This window comes from Haliotis cracherodii, unplaced genomic scaffold (genome assembly GCF_022045235.1).
Source record: "Haliotis cracherodii isolate W230 unplaced genomic scaffold, xgHalCrac1.p SCAF_4, whole genome shotgun sequence".
In the NCBI taxonomy this organism is placed as follows: Eukaryota; Metazoa; Mollusca; class Gastropoda; order Lepetellida; family Haliotidae; genus Haliotis; species Haliotis cracherodii.
This window is the reverse complement of record NW_027266297.1, coordinates 35,224,651-35,245,132: the sequence shown is the minus strand read 5'-3', so window position 1 is coordinate 35,245,132 and position 20,482 is coordinate 35,224,651. Positions and strand designations below refer to the sequence as shown.

At 40.2% G+C, this 20,482-nt stretch overlaps 1 protein-coding gene across 4 annotated transcripts; it reads right to left on the bottom strand.

The window, feature by feature from the left end:
- Window positions 1–4,244: 4,244 nt before the first annotated feature.
- On the bottom strand, window positions 4,245–17,064 carry LOC139479077 (uncharacterized). 4 transcript variants are annotated; one of them, XM_071261831.1, is made up of 2 exons: window positions 16,925–17,064; window positions 4,245–6,331 (listed from the first exon to the last, which is right to left on the bottom strand). In XM_071261831.1, the coding sequence occupies exon 2, from the start codon at window positions 6,273–6,275 to the stop codon at window positions 5,610–5,612; it is 666 nt and encodes a 221-aa protein (XP_071117932.1). In that variant the 5' UTR covers window positions 6,276–6,331; window positions 16,925–17,064; the 3' UTR covers window positions 4,245–5,609. The 4 variants fall into 4 exon arrangements, with proteins under 4 accessions (XP_071117932.1, XP_071117934.1, XP_071117933.1 ...); XM_071261833.1 differs by lacking the exon at window positions 16,925–17,064 and adding an exon at window positions 11,905–11,976; XM_071261832.1 differs by lacking the exon at window positions 16,925–17,064 and adding an exon at window positions 9,466–9,550.
- Between the last annotated feature and the right edge of the window lie 3,418 nt (window positions 17,065–20,482).

Below are 20,482 nucleotides of genomic sequence, written 5' to 3'. Positions count from 1 at the left end.
AAACCACACAGTGGGGACAATGTGATGTATTGCGTGGTCGGGAGGGGGACTTAGCCCACCATTACGTCATTTGATAGGCAGATCGAGATTTAATGTTGTCTTTTATGGCTTCCACATAGTCGGTCAATGTCAAGGTTGATGGACGCCGGTTAGACGTGTTTTATCATTCCAAGCGACCGTTGTCAATGAATAACGAGGTCGCGTTGATATACAATTTCTTTGACAGTGATTAGAATTAGTCGCTTTATATCGGTGGTGTATATATATATATATATGACACGTTTGAGGGACCTCGTTTCCAAGTGTAATGGTAGTCGGTACACCATTACGAAGCAATTATGTTTGTTTGATCAATGAATGACCAACTAATGGAGTAGAAACACAATGGCAAGTCCGCAAAGGAGGCCTAGAAATACTGTCAAGCTTACATATGTGAGTGAGTGGTTTTACACCGCTTTTAGCAATATTTAGCAATACCACGGCGGGGGACACCAGAAATGGGCTCAGACCTTGTACCCATGTCAGGAATCGAACCCGGGTCTTCGGCGTGACGAGCGAACGCTTTAACCACTACACTACCCTACCGCCTCTTACATATGTCATAACGTCAATAATCTACAATCATTATTAATACTGTCATATCAAAGGGGTGCTTGAGTCAACATGAAGTGGAAGACAAATTAAAACACAACATGATTATTGTGATATTAAAATGTCTCACGGTCAAGGTTATTCCAGGATTGATGTATGTCAGATAGTGTTGGTAATTTCTCTTTTGTAACTCGTGGGATGATAAAACATTATTATGTCCAATATTCCAGACTTTTTAAACTTGGTTTGTGATTCCGCCAACGCGAAAAAAATTTGAAATGTCAAAAAAATGAAAAGCTTGCGTGTTTCCTTTTTAGTCACCGACAAACAAATATGTGTGTATACATTCTTTTGAACGGCAGTGCACGTGCACAGTCAACATTCTCAACAACGTAGTGGGGTTTTGTATATCTTACTCAGATTATGTCCTTGTTTGAACAGTTTCTAATGCGACAACACCTTTCCATAATCATAAGAAATCTCTGCTAAACAGTCCAGAGTGCGATTCCGATCAATTAGTGATGGTACCACGTGTTCGAGATAAGGTTAGCGTATCCTGCACCACCGGTGGTATCCTTCACAAAACCTTGCAAAGGCAAGTCAAGGATTCAAATGTTAAAACACAGAATGTAAGTCTGCCTGATAAGCTTTTAAAATACAATATTATAGACGTGTGTGTTTTACAGCTGTTAAAACATTTTATAACGATCTTTACGATAAGTTATTTATCATATCCATTAATTAACACTACATAGAAAACACGGACAGTCCCAGAGGACATACGATATAACCTTGCACCATATTCATGTATCCTCATTAGCTTGTTTAATTCATTTCCATATTTTGAAACATCCAGACGGGAACACATCAATATGAGATGTCATTATACTACGCCTCAGTGAGTTAAGATTGGCATGAGAGGAAATGCTTAGAAGTGCGTGATAAAACAAACAGGATTGCTCACTGTTTTCCTGTTCAAATTAGTTGTTCTGTACACATTGCCCTCGGGGAATAAGGCTACGTCGTCATTGCTACCTCATCTGCAGAGACATGCATATATTCAGAACGACGGTACTTGCTGAAGCGGATATGTTCCCATGCATAAAGCTGTATACATGTCGAGATTGATGTCGTTATAATGTTTATGTGTGTGACGTAGTAGTGGAACACCTGCCATTGAATTTGTTGTTCACTGCATCTCCATGAATTAACGATAAACACAATGTCTGTGCATAATAAATGTATTATAACTGAATCTGATTTTGGTTTTATTCAATTAGTTATCAAAATATACTACTATAAAAAATTAAAGACCAACGATTCTTTCATATTATTATAAGAGGCGGTGGGGCAGTCTAGTGGTTAAAGCGTTCGCTCGTCACGCTGAAGACCCGGGTTAATTCCCCAAATGGGAACAATGTGTGAAGCCCATTTCTGGTGTCACCCCGCCGTGATATTGCTGGAATATTTCTAAAAGCGGCGTAAAACCATACTTACTCATATTACTACAGTTAATCTGTCTTGTCCTTTTTTGAGTGGTATATATCAAAATGGAAATGATGGAAGTACAGTTACGGGGACGTGCTTCTAATCTCTGAACGACGAGATGGTTCTAGGGAAGTACTATCACTAGTCCATGATCGCCTTATGACCGGACTACCCGTGAAGATCCGGGGTAGAATAGGTCTTCACGAACCCATGCTTGCCCTAAAAGCCGACTATGCTTGTCGTCAGAGGCGACTAACGGAATCGGGTGGTCAGGCTCGCTGACTTGGTTGATGCATGTATCCCAATTGCCTGGATCGATGCTCATGTCATCACTGGATTGTTTGGTACAGACTCGATTATTTAGAGACCGCCGTCATATAGATGGGATAGTGCTGAGTGCGGCTTTAAAAACAAACAACAACAAATGAGCGGACTATAATTGGGACTGGTGGTCACAAACTGTGGTCTGGTTCATAAAATGACATCACTACGCGTCGATATACATACAGACGTTAATGCAGCTTGAAAATAAATGCGGCCTTACACTACAGTCACTCGCTCAGTCCCTGGATCATGTGCAAAGTGTAGTGGGTGTCAGGATCGTGTACAAGGTTAGAGGTCGTGAGATACACATGGAGTGGGTGTCAGGACCGTGTACAAGGTTAGAGGTCGTGAGATACACATGGAGTGGGTGTCAGGACCGTGTACAAGGTTAGAGGTCGTGAGATACACATGGAGTGGGTGTCAGAATCGTGTACAAGATTTGCGGTCGTGAGATACAAATGGAGTGGGTGTCAGAATCGTGTACAAGGTTAGTGGTCGTCAGATACAAATGTAGTGGGTGTCAGAATCGTGTACAAGATTAGTGGAACATGTACACGTGTTGTATTTGTGATTCTTGTTTTTAAGTGTCCGGATTTATTCAATAGTTGAATGAGTTTGATAATTAACTGTTGGCAATGTGACGCTTGGGGTGAGAGATATTTATACAATCACAAATGCCATCCCCTTTTGTGTTCCATAAAATACCGTTGTGTCGAAAGGATGAGTTCGACATATCCGTATTTTCAAGATGACCGAATTTTTATGTCAGGGTTTTTGTGTTATTTGTGGGGTGCGTTCAAATTTTCTAATGGTCATTCGGGGTCTGGTGGTTTAGGTGTTCGCTCATCATACCTCTTACCGGGTTCGAGTCCCTTCATGATTACAGTGCCTAGATGTTCCTAAAATGATGTTCAAAAAGTTGGGATTGTTGGTCGATCACTCAAGATTATTCATGTGACGATCTGGTCGAGAACACGTTTGTTCTGATTGTTGTTAACGCCACAGTTGGCAATATTCCAGCTAGGGGACGGCGACCTCAACGAACCTAGCCATTTGGCGGCTCCCTGAGTTAGATCATGTGTGGATATGTCTTATCAAGACAAGTTGTTAGTGCACACCCGTGAAGATTCCGGTTAGAATTGGTCTTCAGCAGGCCTTGCTTGTTGGCGACGAACGGATCGGGTGGACAGGCTCGCTGATTTGGTTAATGCATGTCATCGGGTCCCAATTGCGTGGATCAATGTCAATCACTTGATTGTCTGGTCCAGACTCCAATATTTACAGTGCACCATGATATATCTGTGATATTGTTGAGTGCGGCGTTAAACAAAAACAACAAAAAACAAAACATTTAGAAGTCTATTTCGTCCAGCATAGATTACTTGAACGTCGCTGTGTGTGCAGATCTTGAACGCGACGATAAATCTCACTTCACCACACCCCACTTGAGGCCTCTTGTAATCCGGGATCACATTCGTGACAACTCAGTGTCACATTGTCACCTTGCAGGGATAGTTCCGACTAAGTGATATTCTGGCAATATCACGGCGGGGGACACCAGTAATGGGCTTCACACATATGGGGTACCGAATCCGGGTCTTCGGCGTGGCGAGCGAACGCTTTAACCACTACACTACCCTACCGCCCCTTATATATTTCTGAGAAGGGCCAAATCCGTATTTGGAAAAACAAAACATCATGTAACGATCTATCGTGAATGCGATTACATTATGTAGCTACATTCAAATATTTCTAATTATAATTTGATTTCATTTTTCAAATTAAATCAACACAACATTATACTTAAATTAATTTATTTTGTATTCTAATAATGATGTCACATTTGTATCGGTGTGAACGTCAAACAAAAAACGCATCACACCTGTCAATTCATATTTCTGTAATGGAATTTCTCAGTGTTTTAAAGCACACAATATATATATATATCAAAATATGGATACAATGATCATGGCAATGATGAAATGAAGCAAGTATGTAAGGGTATTCTCAGAACACAATGTACATTTCAGAGACAATGAGATGCTGAACAAAAATGTGTCCATCTGATCGGAGATATATATGGATAGAATTGGCGATTCCTCAGAGAATGCTGTACGCTTTGTATGTCTGTTAAAACTAGATTCACCTTCGCCGATTATGATTTATAAATGATGAGTTGTCGAAGATAACGTACGGAACATTGAGGTGAAAAACCTTTTAAGAAAATGTCACTATGTTTTACGTGATATCTGCATGTTTGGGAAGAGCTCGCCGATAAAATATGGAAAATTATTAAACAACATGATGTCAAACATCGTAGAACATTAGATACATATCAAGTTTGACAAACGACACTTATATACACAACGATATATCGCGTAAATAATGGTTAATAATGTTTCAGAGGATTGTAAACAATTTAGCCGATGGACATGGCAAGGGATATATTTTCCATGATCCCATGGGTTTAGTGTGTTTTTACTGTAAAACCTTCATGTGTGTGTTGACGTTCTCAAACCAGTGTAAACCCACTTTTGTTCAGCATCGATATAATATAGGCCATGTGACACAACTATATACATGGTTATACAATATAGTACCCCTACAATCCCGTAGACTAGGACACACATACACTCACAGACTCTCTGTACAGCACAACCTTGTGAATGAGGACACCTGGACATTGAAGTCCATGGCGGTATAGAAAAAGGGAATGGGATTGTTGGGGATTGACGATTGCCACTCCTGACAGAGTGCATATTTGGTTTCAGTTACGTTGGATATCTGAACCTTCAGATCAGAATATGGATTTACATTTCGAATGGTAGCTATGGTACCTTTCAGAGCAGGAATCATCACAGAGAACACAAGCGGGTCCAACACACTGACATTCCGATTCGGACAAAAACCTGTTTCATTGCACTGCAGTGTCGTCAAGCAAATCCTCCTTCAAACAATCCAATCGTTCTGGTGTATATGATATATATTGCGAAGAGCTTGGAACTTCCAGGAATCATGGGACATGTTGCAGAAGCACCAGAACCAAATGTCAGTGGGGCATTTTCAGAATGTTTGAAACGACACTCGTTGATTGAGAATGTACTGAAAGCACTGGCATCATAAATTACAAACACAAAACATGCATGAACGTATTAACATGTTCCTCTATATAGCACATCAAACCCGTCCTGTGGGGTCACTCTTTCCTACATGCATACCTGATGTGTTCTGCTGGGTAGCTGGACCCGTGGAATACCGTACATGATGTAGGGTTTGCCAGGCAGACCGGTATGGGCGAGTCTTTGACAAGAATGAGCATTATCTATGACGGATCTGATGGTATTGGTAGACAGAGGTTTTCTTTCCAGCTCCGATGATCTCACAATGACCTTCTTACCATGCTTTATAAGGATCATTGCCACGAGCTGTTTGTTGACCTGGGTACGCCACTTCATCCAGGAGTGAAACTCGTGCTGGGCTTTAGGATGTATGGCTGAAGGAAGGAACTCGAATGTCTTATCATTGAGAACCTTCCTTTCTACTTTGTTCATATTCACCCTCACGGTGTAGCCCCTCTGCCTTGCATCTTCCAGGTCATAGTCAGGGGCTATACAGCTTATGACTTCCACATCCTCGTTGGAATTATCCGTCGGGTAGTCAGGGTCTATTTCCCGGACCTCCTCTTCTGTGATGTTTAGTTGTGTTAGTTCTGGGTACAAGGGGTAGTCTGGGCGGAGCAGGGTTTGGTAGGGGGAGGTGGGTTCCGCTGGGGTCTGCTGGGGGCCGAACTGTAGTCCCTCGCTGAAGTAGAACTGGGTCAGATCTGGGTAGAGTCTCTCGGGAGGGGGTGGTGTTTCTCCTGAAGGCGGCATTTTGGGTGCTAGGTTGAACCGGACTTGTTTCTGACTAGATCTGGTGCTACGGGCAGCTGAAACAAGAACATGATCTATTAGTGGTGTGTCTTAGCATGTATAAACAATTTTTATCTAACTGAAAGGTGGGTGGGTGGGTGTAGATCTTTGTGTATATCTATGTGTGTATCTATATCTATATATATTGATTTATTAGTTGTCGGATGTGGAAAGGAGCTGTAATAAATTATTTAATTATGAAATACAGGGCTGGTCACTTGTATATTGAAAGTGGTGTGCTAAGAGTGAGGGCATGTATATCTCCGAATCCAACTCTACCCGTCCAGTCAAATTAGCCTGATGATCGAGAGACACCCTGATGAGGTCACTTCCGAAACAAATGGGTCCCGGTATATTATACCATAATATAACATTTATGGAAAAAAATAATTATAATAATATACATTGGATAGTCGAGGATGAGAATGAACAAGACTGTATATTAATACTAGACAGTGACTCGTTGGTCCGGGATCCCGTTAGTCCTGGAGCCCATCACTCTGGGCGATTACTGTTAAATACATATAGGCGACTATGCTTGTCGTAAGAGCGACTAACGGGATCGCGTGGTCAGACTCGCTGACGTGGTTGATACATGTCATTGTCTCCCAACTGCATGGATCGATGCTCATGATGTCAATCACTGGATGTTCTGGTCCAGACTCGAATATTCACAGACCGCCGTCATATAGCTGGAATATTGCTTAAACAACGTTAAACAACCAACCAAAAAAAGTTTATTAGGATTATTAAGACAATTTCTTCATCCTTATATGTAACTTTTGCACTGGTATCTAAGGCCTACTCCTTGAGTAAGCATCATGCTTGTCAACATACGCAACATCTGCACATCAAATTTAACTTAGTATTTGTTGGGAGGCATGCTAAATGTGACATTCGCTGAAGCTTAATACACTGTACTCATTCATTGACAATCGACAGTGGCAGGGGTTGCATATGAATATGGAAAGGGGTGTGTCACTTTTATTGACAAAGTGACAGTCCCTCTTCTGATGTCATCACACGTAACCGAGCCTGCCGTATAGATAAATGGCGGTGCATGAATACAACACTGTCCTACACATATCCCTGACAATTTTGGCGAGTCCCACCCAATCACACAGTCGGATGTACAGCGTCACCGCCCATAGAGCAAACACGGGTCTAGAGCCTCCGAGATGCGCTGAAGACATGATACACCACTGTTTGCCCCAACTCACAACGCGAGATCTATACTGAAGGAGTGTATGATTGAATGAAGCTATATTTTATTTTACGCTGCAGCAGTAATATCACGACAGACCATAGTGAGTCTGAACAGGATAAGCAACGCTCCACGCCACCGGGATACAATGTCAGATAGGTTAATCACCTGATACATTTATAAACATCAACGTAACAGAATAATCAGTCTCCATTAGACATTAAAAAATCCAAATAGTTGTCATCATAATCACATAATTGTAATCACTTCCTATATGAAATCGCGAAAAAGGGACATTGCAATCCATACAGAAGTTTCTTTATGAAGGCGACATCAAGCAATGAAACCTTTAATCCAGTATTGTATTACCAAATAAGCATTTGTAATAGCTATATTTAACTGACCTTTATTATAGTTTTACCATTGGTATGTGTAACGAAGCGATAAGTAGGGTTTATCATTACGATCATCATCAAGATTTTTATCTGTATTTACGTTGTATGACATTATAGCGATCGACTTTGTTTATACATAATTAGTTTTGTATGAGGACTAAGTTGCTTAAGTGTAACTCATGGAAATAACTATGTCCACGTTAAAAGCAATGTCATCGCGGGGACAAGGGCAGCAGTACAACATAATACTACTTGGTTCACGATAAGACTGGATTAACTATGTCATGATGTGGTTTAACGGATTAAAAGAGTATTAACCACACAATGTTGCTGAGCACTGTTCTAGTTTCATAAAACAGAGGCAGAAATTCTGCAATATTTTCATAGATACCCTGTTGTTTATCTTAAAAAATATAAACATATACCCCAATACCCAAAATACCACAGTAACAATATGTTCACAAGAAGAGAGGACCATTTAGTTTTAACAACACATAACCTTTCGACCCCGTTCATGGCACCTGCAAAAATCACGATTCAGTCTGTTTGCTGGCGATATAAAATGTATCCACCCGAAAATAATGGACAATTACCTTTTCGACGTTTGATTGTAGTTCTGTGGTGTTTACGATGGTCAGATGACCCTAACTGACCACAGCAACAAATCCGACCCAACATAGCTGCCCGCCATTCAACAGTACATGTGACATCGTTACCTTGGAGGTGGCGGTGTTAGTGTGCAAATACATTAACAAGACATCTACACCGACTTGCGCTGGTCGAGAAGATAACGAATATTGACACTCCGTTGAGGGTTTTTTAGATGAGAGACATCTTGTGAAAACCACCGCGTTCATATTCTCACAATATTGACAGACATTTATTCAAGTGGTATAAGGCTGAAAGCGGTTTGGGTTTAATACAAGTTTACTGTTATTAACAAATATAACTAGTTTTAAGCGTCAAAGACCCTTAATCAAAGTTGTGTACAATGTACAATATATATGTGTCGTGTCTCAAGAGGGTATTGTGTGTCACCCTGAGTGGTTTAAATTATCACGTAATTTCTGGTTAGGCGAGTAAGTTCGGTGGGAAGGGGCCTTGTGATTGTTTCCACAATACCTTCTCTATGGATCTTGGAAGAATGTTGCGTCTACGTACGAGAATGTTTTCTATTTATAATTTGAAAGATTTGAATTGAACAAAGTTTGCTGTCTCCTACATAAACACCTTTAAACGTTCGTTTCTATTGAATATTTAGAAAATTTTAATGTTCATTTTCTTATGAGTATGTAGCTAACCGTTTTAAATATTAACAAAGTGAGGAAGAAAAAGAGATGGTGCTGTCTGGCTAGTCGTTTTAAACATTAACAGTTAAGAATACTGCTTGCAACTACGAACGAGCCCTTGTGTTGTTATCTCAGCTCACCATGATATACATGTTTAATACCTTTCATGAAGCAGTATTAACGCTATCATCAATTAAACTAAAATATAAACTAACTCACCACAGCAGATAAAGCAAAAGATTGATACAAAAAGAAGATATTACCTTAAAATGTGTGAAATAAACTCCCCAGGTGTCCAGGTAATTGCAGGTATTCTCAGGTGAGTGTAAGTATACTGAAGGATGACAGGTATGTATATCTATCTATCTGAGCACGTCATAATGTCTGGAGGCGTTGGTTAGATAACGCGTGGGACAGGACAATCGATCAGAGAATGTCCTTGTGGGGTGGGGGCTGTCCCCTAGGGGGTACTGATGAGGGTGAGGAGATTGTAAGTGTAATTAACACTGAGATGTACTGCTAAGCAGACAGTTGTCATGACCTACGTGCTACCTCATTTCGAAATTCAGTCGAAAAAGTTTAGTTTTGTTTAAGGCCGCTCTGAACAGTATTCAAGTGATATCAAGTCTGTCAGCTTGATGTGGGGTGAAGGTCCGAAGTGATGCGGTCTTAAACGTTTAACACTTTGATGAAACACACGCGTGTAATGCTTACAAATAATCAGTGAGCATCTAAGATTCGAACCGAGATGCAACGTGAATACATAATGTTTAAAAATAACAAGGCTTATCACCGTTACCTAAAATCAAATTTTGATTTCGAAATTTTAAATTAAATTGATTTATGCTGTTTGTATCCCGAAGTAGATTCTAGATCTTTAATGTCCACTGAGTTAATTGTGTGGTCACAATGGCGATGCCATGTGGATATTTCGTTAGTGACAACTTCAAGAAACCGTCACATTGGTCATTGAACAGCTGATATAAAGGCGTAGATTTATTTTACACTGTTGATAAATGCCTACTCCAAGGTCGACGTAACATAGCTCAGGTGTTGTGTGTAAGTTTCAATACCACGTGTGTGTAAGGATGAATGCCGCCTTATTAGTATTTCAGTTAAATCACGGCGAGGCAACTTGATGTCGGAAAAGTATGCAGTTATGCAGACGTTTACCATGTTGCTGAAACCATCGAGCGCCGACATGATGATAAACAACCAGAAACATAACCGGTTCGAATCTGGGATTCGGACCCAAGATCTGAGCATTCTGGCATACCTAAGGGACGCAACTCTGCAATGTTATTACAGCTGAGAAATGCATAAATTGATGTGATGAAACGGGTAACGGTCAAGAGATCGACACAGTTGATCGACACCGACTAAATGAAGCCATGCGTCCGGTATAGTTATTGTATCGGTGTTGACACTCGTCTTAACTAAGAACGAAATCTTTTGATAGACAGTTAGACTACATACCTGTCAGATAAAAATATGTCACGTGTCAAGTCCCGAGAGGTTTATAGGCCAGGAATCAATCAGCATGGCAAACACCGCATAGTTTAGTTGAAAACAAGGTCACAACCATGATTCCTATCTCACACCAAACTGGTTCTCTATTCAGCACCCTAACTACATTGCATAAGAGTGAAGCCAAGCGTAAATATATTCAGTTCCCTTATCTTTTACGATTGAGATTTATCCCGACCAGTTCGTGACCCTTCGGTTTGAACAAATGAAACAGCCACGAAGGTCAGCGTTACTCTCAAGCAAGATTGTTTTCGGTAACATTCCATAAGCGTCTACCAGCACAAGGGTCATTGTGTAATGCGTCTAGGTCGTTTTGGTCTTGCTTGGCCAGCGGTCAACAATAGACTGGTCAAGCTATTTGAGATTGTGTCATAGGACATGTTGAACAAGCACAAGGTGATGTGTGACCCACTTGATCACTTTAACGTAACCTCAAACGATCAATGCCATGCAAGCGGTAGGCGGATTTACTTGCCTTGGGTGTTACACACGGGTTAATCTGTCGAACTGGCGCTGGTCGATATATGATGGTCTTAGAAATGACATGCAACGTAAGTTACAATGTCTAAGCCAAATAAAGACAATGTTCAACGAGACACACTTATATTTTCTATAAATAAATAGGGGTATTGGGACTGGATGGATGTTTTCGGTTTGCATTCTAAAAGTTGGTGAGAAGTTAGAAACTCCAGCTTGATAACGGTGTAAGAATAAACATCGAAACCTCGCTATATGCAATAAACCAGTTTTTATCCATAAAGCTTACGTTTTCTTGGTCTAGATGGGATATACATATCCTAGCGAGTTATTTTGTGCTGTTTAATCTTTAATCTTGAAGACATCCAAGTATTTTCTTTAAAGCCTGGTATTCCCCTTTGACATTAATCTAATTTAAAATGTGTAGTAACACACCTAAATACATTACACACATATAAGTGGAAAATCCTGTCTACAGAATAAGAAATAACTCATGCGTTGGTTTACAGCATAATCTAACCGTGTGTGTCAGTTCGCTGTTAATGAGAGACATTTATTAATAAAACAGCACGTTTAGCGTTGCTACGAACCGTTAAACAGTTCGGGATTAAAACATCTGAATCATAAATGTCACATATAGCGTGAGTCAGAAAAAATCTAACAGTAAGTTAACTATACAATGAACACTGTATACATACTTTGTAAGCTATTCCAAGACAACCCAGCTCGCTCTGTCCAAATATCTACTTAGAGGTCCTTTCTCCCAGAGCTTCAGACACTAACTGTCATGTTGCGCTGTTCCGTCGGTCTTAAATGCTTGCTTTATTAAATTGTCCCATCTCATGCGTTCCTCGTGTTAATGACACGGGTTTCCATCTGTGTGCTCGAACATAACGCTAAACCTCGGTCTTTGTCTCAAAAGACTGGAACCTCTGAGTCAACTAATGCTTTGAATCACATAACCAAATACACTGGCATTTGTCATGGTAGCCAACTTCAGGAGACCATCCCAAATATGGTGATTATCCGAGCGGCAATCGCTTCCTAATCTCTACGATGACCAAAGGATAAAAGGATTAGCCTTTAGAAGTAAGGGACGTAATTTTCCGGTTTAGGTTGTGTTTATTTTGAAGTTATCATTTTGGTCACAGGGGAGGTTTGTGTAAACACTCGTATCGGGCCTCGCTTTGTAGGGTGTTAAAACGTTGGGGCTTGTTCAGAAATCAAAAGAGCACATGTTACGTGCATTGTGTGAAGGATCAGAAAGTGGTGAAATGTGATATTTGTCAGATATGACACAACTGTCATATTATCATGGTATTTTATCTGAACACAAGCGTCTCTCTTGAGAAAAGAGTTTTCAAACACATGTAATCAATTTCGTAATTATTAATAAAAAAGCGTTGAACTTCCCGTTAGAGGTTCTTTCCCCCCTACAAATGATGTTTCTGTTCACATCTTCAAATAAAGTCAGGACCGTTACTTGTATACTGTTATTCTATTGCTCCGGGAGTAATCACATGAAGAACCTCGGGTGTGTTGTGAAAACGAATCAATGCGCACGTGAACAATTTGTCTCGACGGTAATGGAACTAAGACACGTGGGCCCACTTTGTCGGAATGCAACTTCTTCAACATTGTCAGTGAGTGAAGTAACATGTGAAGATACACAAAACAATCATATGTTTTCACCATGTACAGGTCTAAAACATCAAGATGCCCCTCACGCCAAATGACGCTCTGTTCTCAGTAGTGTACCTCCGGGATCACAGACATGCTCGATAAATGACCCCTCTGTGTACTACAGAATATCCCCCACTGTCATCAGGTGGTAATTTAACATACACTGTACATAACGTGTAACGTCATGTTGGCCATCACGGAATTACAATACAATTAGCTACACCGGATAGAGGAGATTAACACGCAACCTACAGCAGCCTTTATGATGTAAATATGCTTCAGCGACTCCAAAAAGTCATGATGAGGACGGCGACAGAAGATGTGACACGGTACACTGCGTTTACTGGACTGGTTCTGTTGTGACCTTCATTTAGGACAGAACAACTTTATTACTTGTTTTACAACGTGTTTTGTTTGTTTGTCTGACCACCCGATCCCGTTAGTCGCCTCTAACGACAAGCATAGTCGCCATTTAGGGCAAGCATGGGTTGCTCAAGACCTATTCTAACCCGGATCTTCACAGGTCTATACCGGATGTAAGAGGCGAATACATAAATCAAAACGTTTCAAGGATTGATTCATTTGATTGAAGGTTACTGTCCCATAGAAATTAGAGTATGAGTAGGTTGACCATATGCATATTTTCAATCTAACAGCTTTCTGTTTATTGTTTCACTTTAGAAGAAAAAAAGTTAAAATATTGTGCATCCTTTTTAGGATGCATGGCAATACTCAAGTATGAGGGAGTTAGTAGGGTTTAAGACTTCTGAACTTCAGTTATGTCAGCTTGATATGTTGCAGATGCTGACGCTGATGTATATGTTTTTGTTAAATCCTCGAACACGGACGTCGTACGGACAAACCATGGATCATAATCAGGGAGATTCTAGGATTCGACCTCGAACAAGCGGGTCCTAGCTAGCCCGATATACCCTCGCAAATTGAAGCAAACAAAGTGAACCCCACGAGCACGGCCGTGGGTCATTATGAGGGAGAATCTGGGATTTGAACTCCAACAAATGAAAAAACAAAGAGCCAATATATTCATATTCACTTTAGCCACGTGTGTAGCGATTCTGAGTAACGGATCAGAACCTACATTACTGTTATTTTGTATATACTCTTTACTCCCCTAAAGTCACCCAAGGCCTGGTTACAATAAAAATAAATACCCTTATGATTAGTCACACCATATGCGGATATTTTCATCTACCAAAACTCTAAATAACCATAGAATAGAACGAAACCCATCTACGCACTTCGGCCCGGTACATTATAACTGTAAATCCTCGAGTGAATTCTCTCAATGTACTAACCCTACGCCTGGCCAGGTAAGACCCAACAAACAGGAAAAGCACGAGGTAATCCAGGTATACGAGGCCAAGACGCACAGGTGAGAGAGTACAATCAGCCCCTATAGCTGAGTATGGGTTGTACCCTGTAATGTGACTGTAATGTTTAGGGAGTAAGTATTGTCTGTGCTGTAACTGCATTGTATGTAACTACGGGGAACGTGACGTGTGTATGCTTTGAGTCTTGATGTGGTTTAAGAATTATGTCCTAAGGTATGGCACAAAAATATGGATTTTTGATTTTGTTTCATTTTTTATCTTTGGAACATTTTATCAACATAACTGTCAATAGCTCATCAGTTTTTTCTTAATCTAAACTAATATCTTAACGGACTCATTCCGATAAAAGAAGTAGTCATAGTGAGTGAGTCTGGTTTAATGCCACTTTTAACAGTATTCCTGTTATATCACGGCATGTCAGCTTAATCTGGGAGGAAAGGCCGAAGTGATGCAGGTCTCAGACGTTTACCACTTCGGTGAAACCCACGAGCACGGGTATGGTGCTGACAAACCTAGAAACATAATCGGGGCGAACCAGGATTCGAACCCACAATCATAGGTTCCAGGCGTGCCTAAGGGACGCGACTCTGCACAGCGAATCGCGGCGCCTTAGACGCCTGGCCACCCGTGCCCCCAGAAGTAGTCATAACATGAACAACTATTCTATCTGTGTTTTATATATTTAAATGTTTGTTTTCAGCTCACGCTGTTCAAACGTTAACTGGCAATAAGATAACACACAACTTTATCGATAAAAACTGGAATATTGCATTTAGAAACGTTTCCGTGAAGATTCTTAAACCGTTATTAAGCTTGAGTTTACTGAAAAGAGCTACAATGGTTAGTACTCATAAAATTGATGACTTATCGAAGAAACGAATTGTCAATTACTTTATGAACACTTACGTAAGAGTTATTGATATTTTCCTGTACATAGTGTCTCTATCTTTTCCACAGAAACACCGACAACTCACTGGACGCATAATACAGGGGTAGTGTCGACCTGGATAGATCTCTCTTCACAAACGATCAATCATGATAACACGACACTGATATGAACGCTAGACCTTGCGGGAATCAATACAATAACGCTATAATTCCCACAGCTACTCGCTCTACGGGGTACGTACATTCCGTGGGTGCTGTTATATACACGCAAGCGCTTTAAGCCACCCCGGAGGTTGTGAAGATCACGCTTCGCTGGGCCTCATCTGAATAGAATACACGACTTTCATAAAGCTATTAATGATTACGACTTTTCGAAGCCAACAGTCTTTGTTAAAGGCTACTTATGCAAAATGTGGATTAGTCTGGGATTAATAAGTATGGGTTAGGGTTAATCGGTATAAAACGTCAATGGAGAAGTCAATAATCGTCAGTGGATTAATCACATGTAGCATTTCTGATATAAGAAAATCAGTCCCTTCTTATTAGCTAAGGTTTTGATACATGCATTCCGCGAAAACTAATAACTCCAACTCAAGTCGATGTACCCTGTCGTCCCAGTCGGCTTTAAAACCACCTCTTTCTCGAACTACGGATACGATTAATTCCATAGCGGGAGGACTCCGGCTTAATGACATTTCGCAATATCTGTGTCTGACCGTAGAACGGACTCTGCTTTTAGCAGAGATTTTTATTATTATGGTCATGTTGTGTCGATTCTATTTGATTGACATACTTAGCTGAAGTACTCCATAAGAAGAAAACCAAGCAAGAATTGTTGTTGCCATGCACATAACAATAGCGTTGATTTCAGTCACCCCAAATGCACTGATGTTAATCTACAAAGTATTCACATCAACGCAAAGAAATGTCAATATATTTCAACCGTTAGATGGTCCCACAAAAAGTTTCCAATTTCATTCTTAATTATCCCAGAAAATCACATCACCATGAATATCCTTTAAGAGAAACCAGATCGCATGTTATTAAGTATTTTATTATACGAAATAAGTCATAATGAGATTCGGCGGATGACTGATAATATCCCCGTGAACACAACATGCTGTTAATGAACAGATGTGGGAGAGCTCATTTCTCATCAATAATAGATCCAGGCACTTCCTTGTCTCGTCATTACCGCTATGGAACCTTGTATGATGCACGCTTTTCACGCGACAGCTCGTGCTGCACGTGATCAATACTCTTTCACTAGTCTCGTCATCTGGTCTGAACCTGTGCGGCCTGTCTGGAGTGTCATGTGATGGCGTTTATAGGGAGGACTCTTCTACATACACCATTTACTTCAAATGTCATTGTAAAATTTACACCATTTACTTCAAATGTCATTGTAAAATTTACATACTATTTGTTTCCGAGGTAGCAAAACAAGAAATCGAAATCATTTTTCACAGATATTGAACAGGTACTTGTCAACGAGTGGCTTAAAGAAGAGGTTATGGTGAAGCTGTTTTCACGAAATGTTAATATATATTGTCAATACACTGTTGCTTTATTTTGACAACTGCTATATGCTTGTGCATACTAAACTAGTACCCCGTACCCCCGCTGGTATGAGTGTGAACGATCTCACTGACCGATGACGTCACACACAAGACCAGTACAGTCAACGCGACCTTCCTATTTCCCAAATCTATTACCCTTGATAATGATACAAGGATATTGAATGCAGTGACTCACGCGCCAGATTGGGCAAAGAACAAAGACTTGTAACACCTACCTCAATTGTCAAAAAAATAAGATGTCCTACTTCCAGCGGTCAGTCTAAATCTCCGATGGTCAGTGAGAATCCAGCGGTAAATGGACAACTACCTTCTATCAGCTGGACCTATGTGCTTATCTGCGACCGTTTACAACGTGTGCAACATAAAAATAGACACGGTCTTTGTGTTCATCGATCCGACGAATTTGATTGGTCGGTGTGAGCGGCAACCAGTCACATGACCAGGTCTGGTGGATTCGTCCATGCGTAATTTGAGTTTGTGAATCAGCAGAGCGTGGACATGTTGCGGGGTTTGGACAAAGCAAGGCTTTTAAACAATATGAGAAATCGGTTGTATCCCGGAGCGGTGTTTTATCGTCGACCACTAGGTAGCGGGTGTATCGCATCCGTCTTGATGCACAAGGATGGATCGACATCACCGCCGGGGCATTCCGACATATCCTGTTCTGAAAGTTGGGATCACGATAAATAATAACCATTTTATATTACGCCCATAAACATATGCTATAGAACTGTTGTGTAAATGTTCAATCCAAAACAGCCTTTAATATATTTTGAAAACTGAAAATTACGATCATTACACTCACAGTGCTGTGGTTGATTCAGGTTCAATACTGGTGTGTGGTGAATCGCAAGTTCTGGAGTGCGAATTTTGCAGTGAGTGTGAGTTTGGTTTAACACTGCTTTTAACAGTATTCCAGTCATATCATGGCGTGTCAGCTTAATGTGGGAGGAAAGCCCGAAGTGATGCAGGTCTTAGACGTTTACCACTTTGGTGAAACCCACGAGCACGGGTATGGTGCTGATAAACCTAGAAACCTAATAATCGGGGCGAACCGGGATTCGAACCTACAATCAGAGGTTTCCGGCATGCCCGAGGGACGCAAATCTGCACAGCGAATTGCGGCGCCTTAGACGACTGGGCCACCCATGCCCCCGCGAATTTAATAAGGACATTTATAATTTGTCGATTTTTAATTATATGGCGCCAGACATTTCTTATTCTGGACTGAAAATCCTGCTATTAAAACTCCAATAATTCTTTTATTCATTTTTGGTGTATTCCTAATGCCGTAAAGTGTCAGGCAAGTGAACGGTTTTTCAACTTTTACTTTCATGTTATCTTGCACGATTAAGGTAAAGTGATAAATACATATATACTAAAACAACACAACCATTTGTCAACATGGTTCCGGGTCCCTTCAGGTTATTTTAAATTTTACTTTATTTTGAGTAAACTTGAAAACAGCGTCTCATAAACATTAGTCGTCAATGCCAGAGTGAGTGAGTGAGTTTGGTTTAACGCCGCTTTTAACAGTATTCCTGTTATATCACGGCGTGTCAGCTTAATGTGGGAGGAAAGCCCGAAGTGATGCAGGTCTTAGACGTTTACCACTTCGGTGAAACCCATGAGCACGGGTATGGTGCTGACAAACCTAGAAACATAATCGGGGCAGAGTATAACAGAATATATATGAAAGTGTATGCATAAAAGTGTTACATAAAAGTATATGTATGACAGAGTATATATGACAGTGCATGCATGAAAATATATATGACAAGGTATGAATAAAAGTGTATGCAAGAAATGTATGTTAACAATATGTGTATGATTGTGAATATACACAAGTGTACTTATGAAAGTGTATGTGAGAAAGTGCATTTATGAAAGTGAATTTATGATAGAGTATATGTGAAAGTGTTTATATGGAAGAATATGCATGATAGTGTATGTTTAAAACGTGTGTAACACAGTGTATATACGAAAGTGTATATATTAAAGTGTTATCTTGAAAGTGTTCCATGAAAGTGCATGTATGAAAGTGTTCCATGAAAGTGCATGTGTGGAGTGTTTGCATGAAAGTGTTTCATGAAAAAGCATGTATGAAGTGTATGCATGAAAGTGTTCCATGAAAAAGCATGTATGAAGTGTATGCATGAAAGTGTTCCATGAAAGTGCATGTATGAAGTGTATGCATGAAAGTATACATGAAAGTGTACATATGAAAATGTAATATGAATGTATGTTTATGAAAACAAACAGAATCATATATAGATGTATTGATTTGAAATAGGTGTCCAATATAAACCCCATACTGATATCCATACGTATACTACATACATGTATATATGAAAACATAAAGTATATTCCCTGCGACAGCTGGGTATTCATTATCTATTTTCTCCAACCAATTACACTTCCTATATAACACACACTATATGCACAATAAACACTGTTAGAAACCACACACGTCATCAAGTTTGGACTAAGTTGCTCTTTATTGCAATGTACACAGTCAATGTCAGCTTCATATATATAAATCTATGTGCAAATTCCTGTAACTGCACCTGTGTCCTCTCTGTTCGATGTCCCGATAATGACGTACTCACCTAATCACACACCTCCACCAACCAGGAACACATGATATAACACTTACAGACACAGAGAACCTATTGATCCAAACACAACCACGCTACATGCAGTGTAGGTAACACTTTGATAAACATTGTCCAACTATGATGATAACACCTTCATTAACACACGTGGTTGAAGCGTGGCATCACATCCCTATGACGCCTAAAAGACTCTTTGTGTGAACCAATCCTCGGGTATTCAACGGTTTGCGGAAAACTGTTTTTACCTTATTACGCACCTCCGCCCACCAGCAACACATGCTATAACGCATCCCAGTGCACAGAGAATCTATTGATCCGAACACAACCATGCTACATCGCTCGAGGAAAAATGTGAAATGCTGGGATGCTGTATATAAACTACGGATGAAAAGACAGTGTGTTTTATTTTGTCATGCCCTACATTATATCAAATTAGAGCCAAAACCTGCAAAATTATATTTGATTTCAGAAAATATATCTCATATCGTAGCTGAGTGTTTTTATATATTTTAAAGTATTTTATCTTGCATGTCTTTTTATCATTGATCGTCTCGTAACTTCATGTGGAGTGGCTCAGTTTTTATATCAAATCGTATTTTATTGTATTTGATTTGTATTATATCTGATGTGTGACTGGAATAATTTATCTGTGTGCAGGTAACACTTTGATAAACACTGTGTAAATATGATGATAGAGATTACACTTGCATTAACACACGTGGTTGAAGCGTGTCATCACATACCTATGACAACTAAACACTCTTTGTGTAAACCAATCCCCGGGTATTCAACGGATTGCGGAAAACTGTTTTTACCGTTTTTCAATGTTCAAGATTGCTATCTCATACAAGCCATGTGTTGATATAACGGTAGACGTGTACTTGTAGCTCGGAGCAGGTTTGCTTTGTACATTGCACTTCCTTTAATGTGGATTTTTGAATTATGCCGTCATTGATGTACATAGGAAAAGGTGTGAGCAGGAAAAACGTGTTGTGTGGGGACCGATCTAATTTCAAAACACATGTTTGCCCTATTTGTGGCGGGGATCTTACAAGCGCCGGCCTCAAACAAGCACCGGGTCTGAAACAACTTGATCCAAATAAGCTCTGGGTCTCAGATTAGCAGCGCGTCTCCAATACGCGCTGGGTATGTTAAATG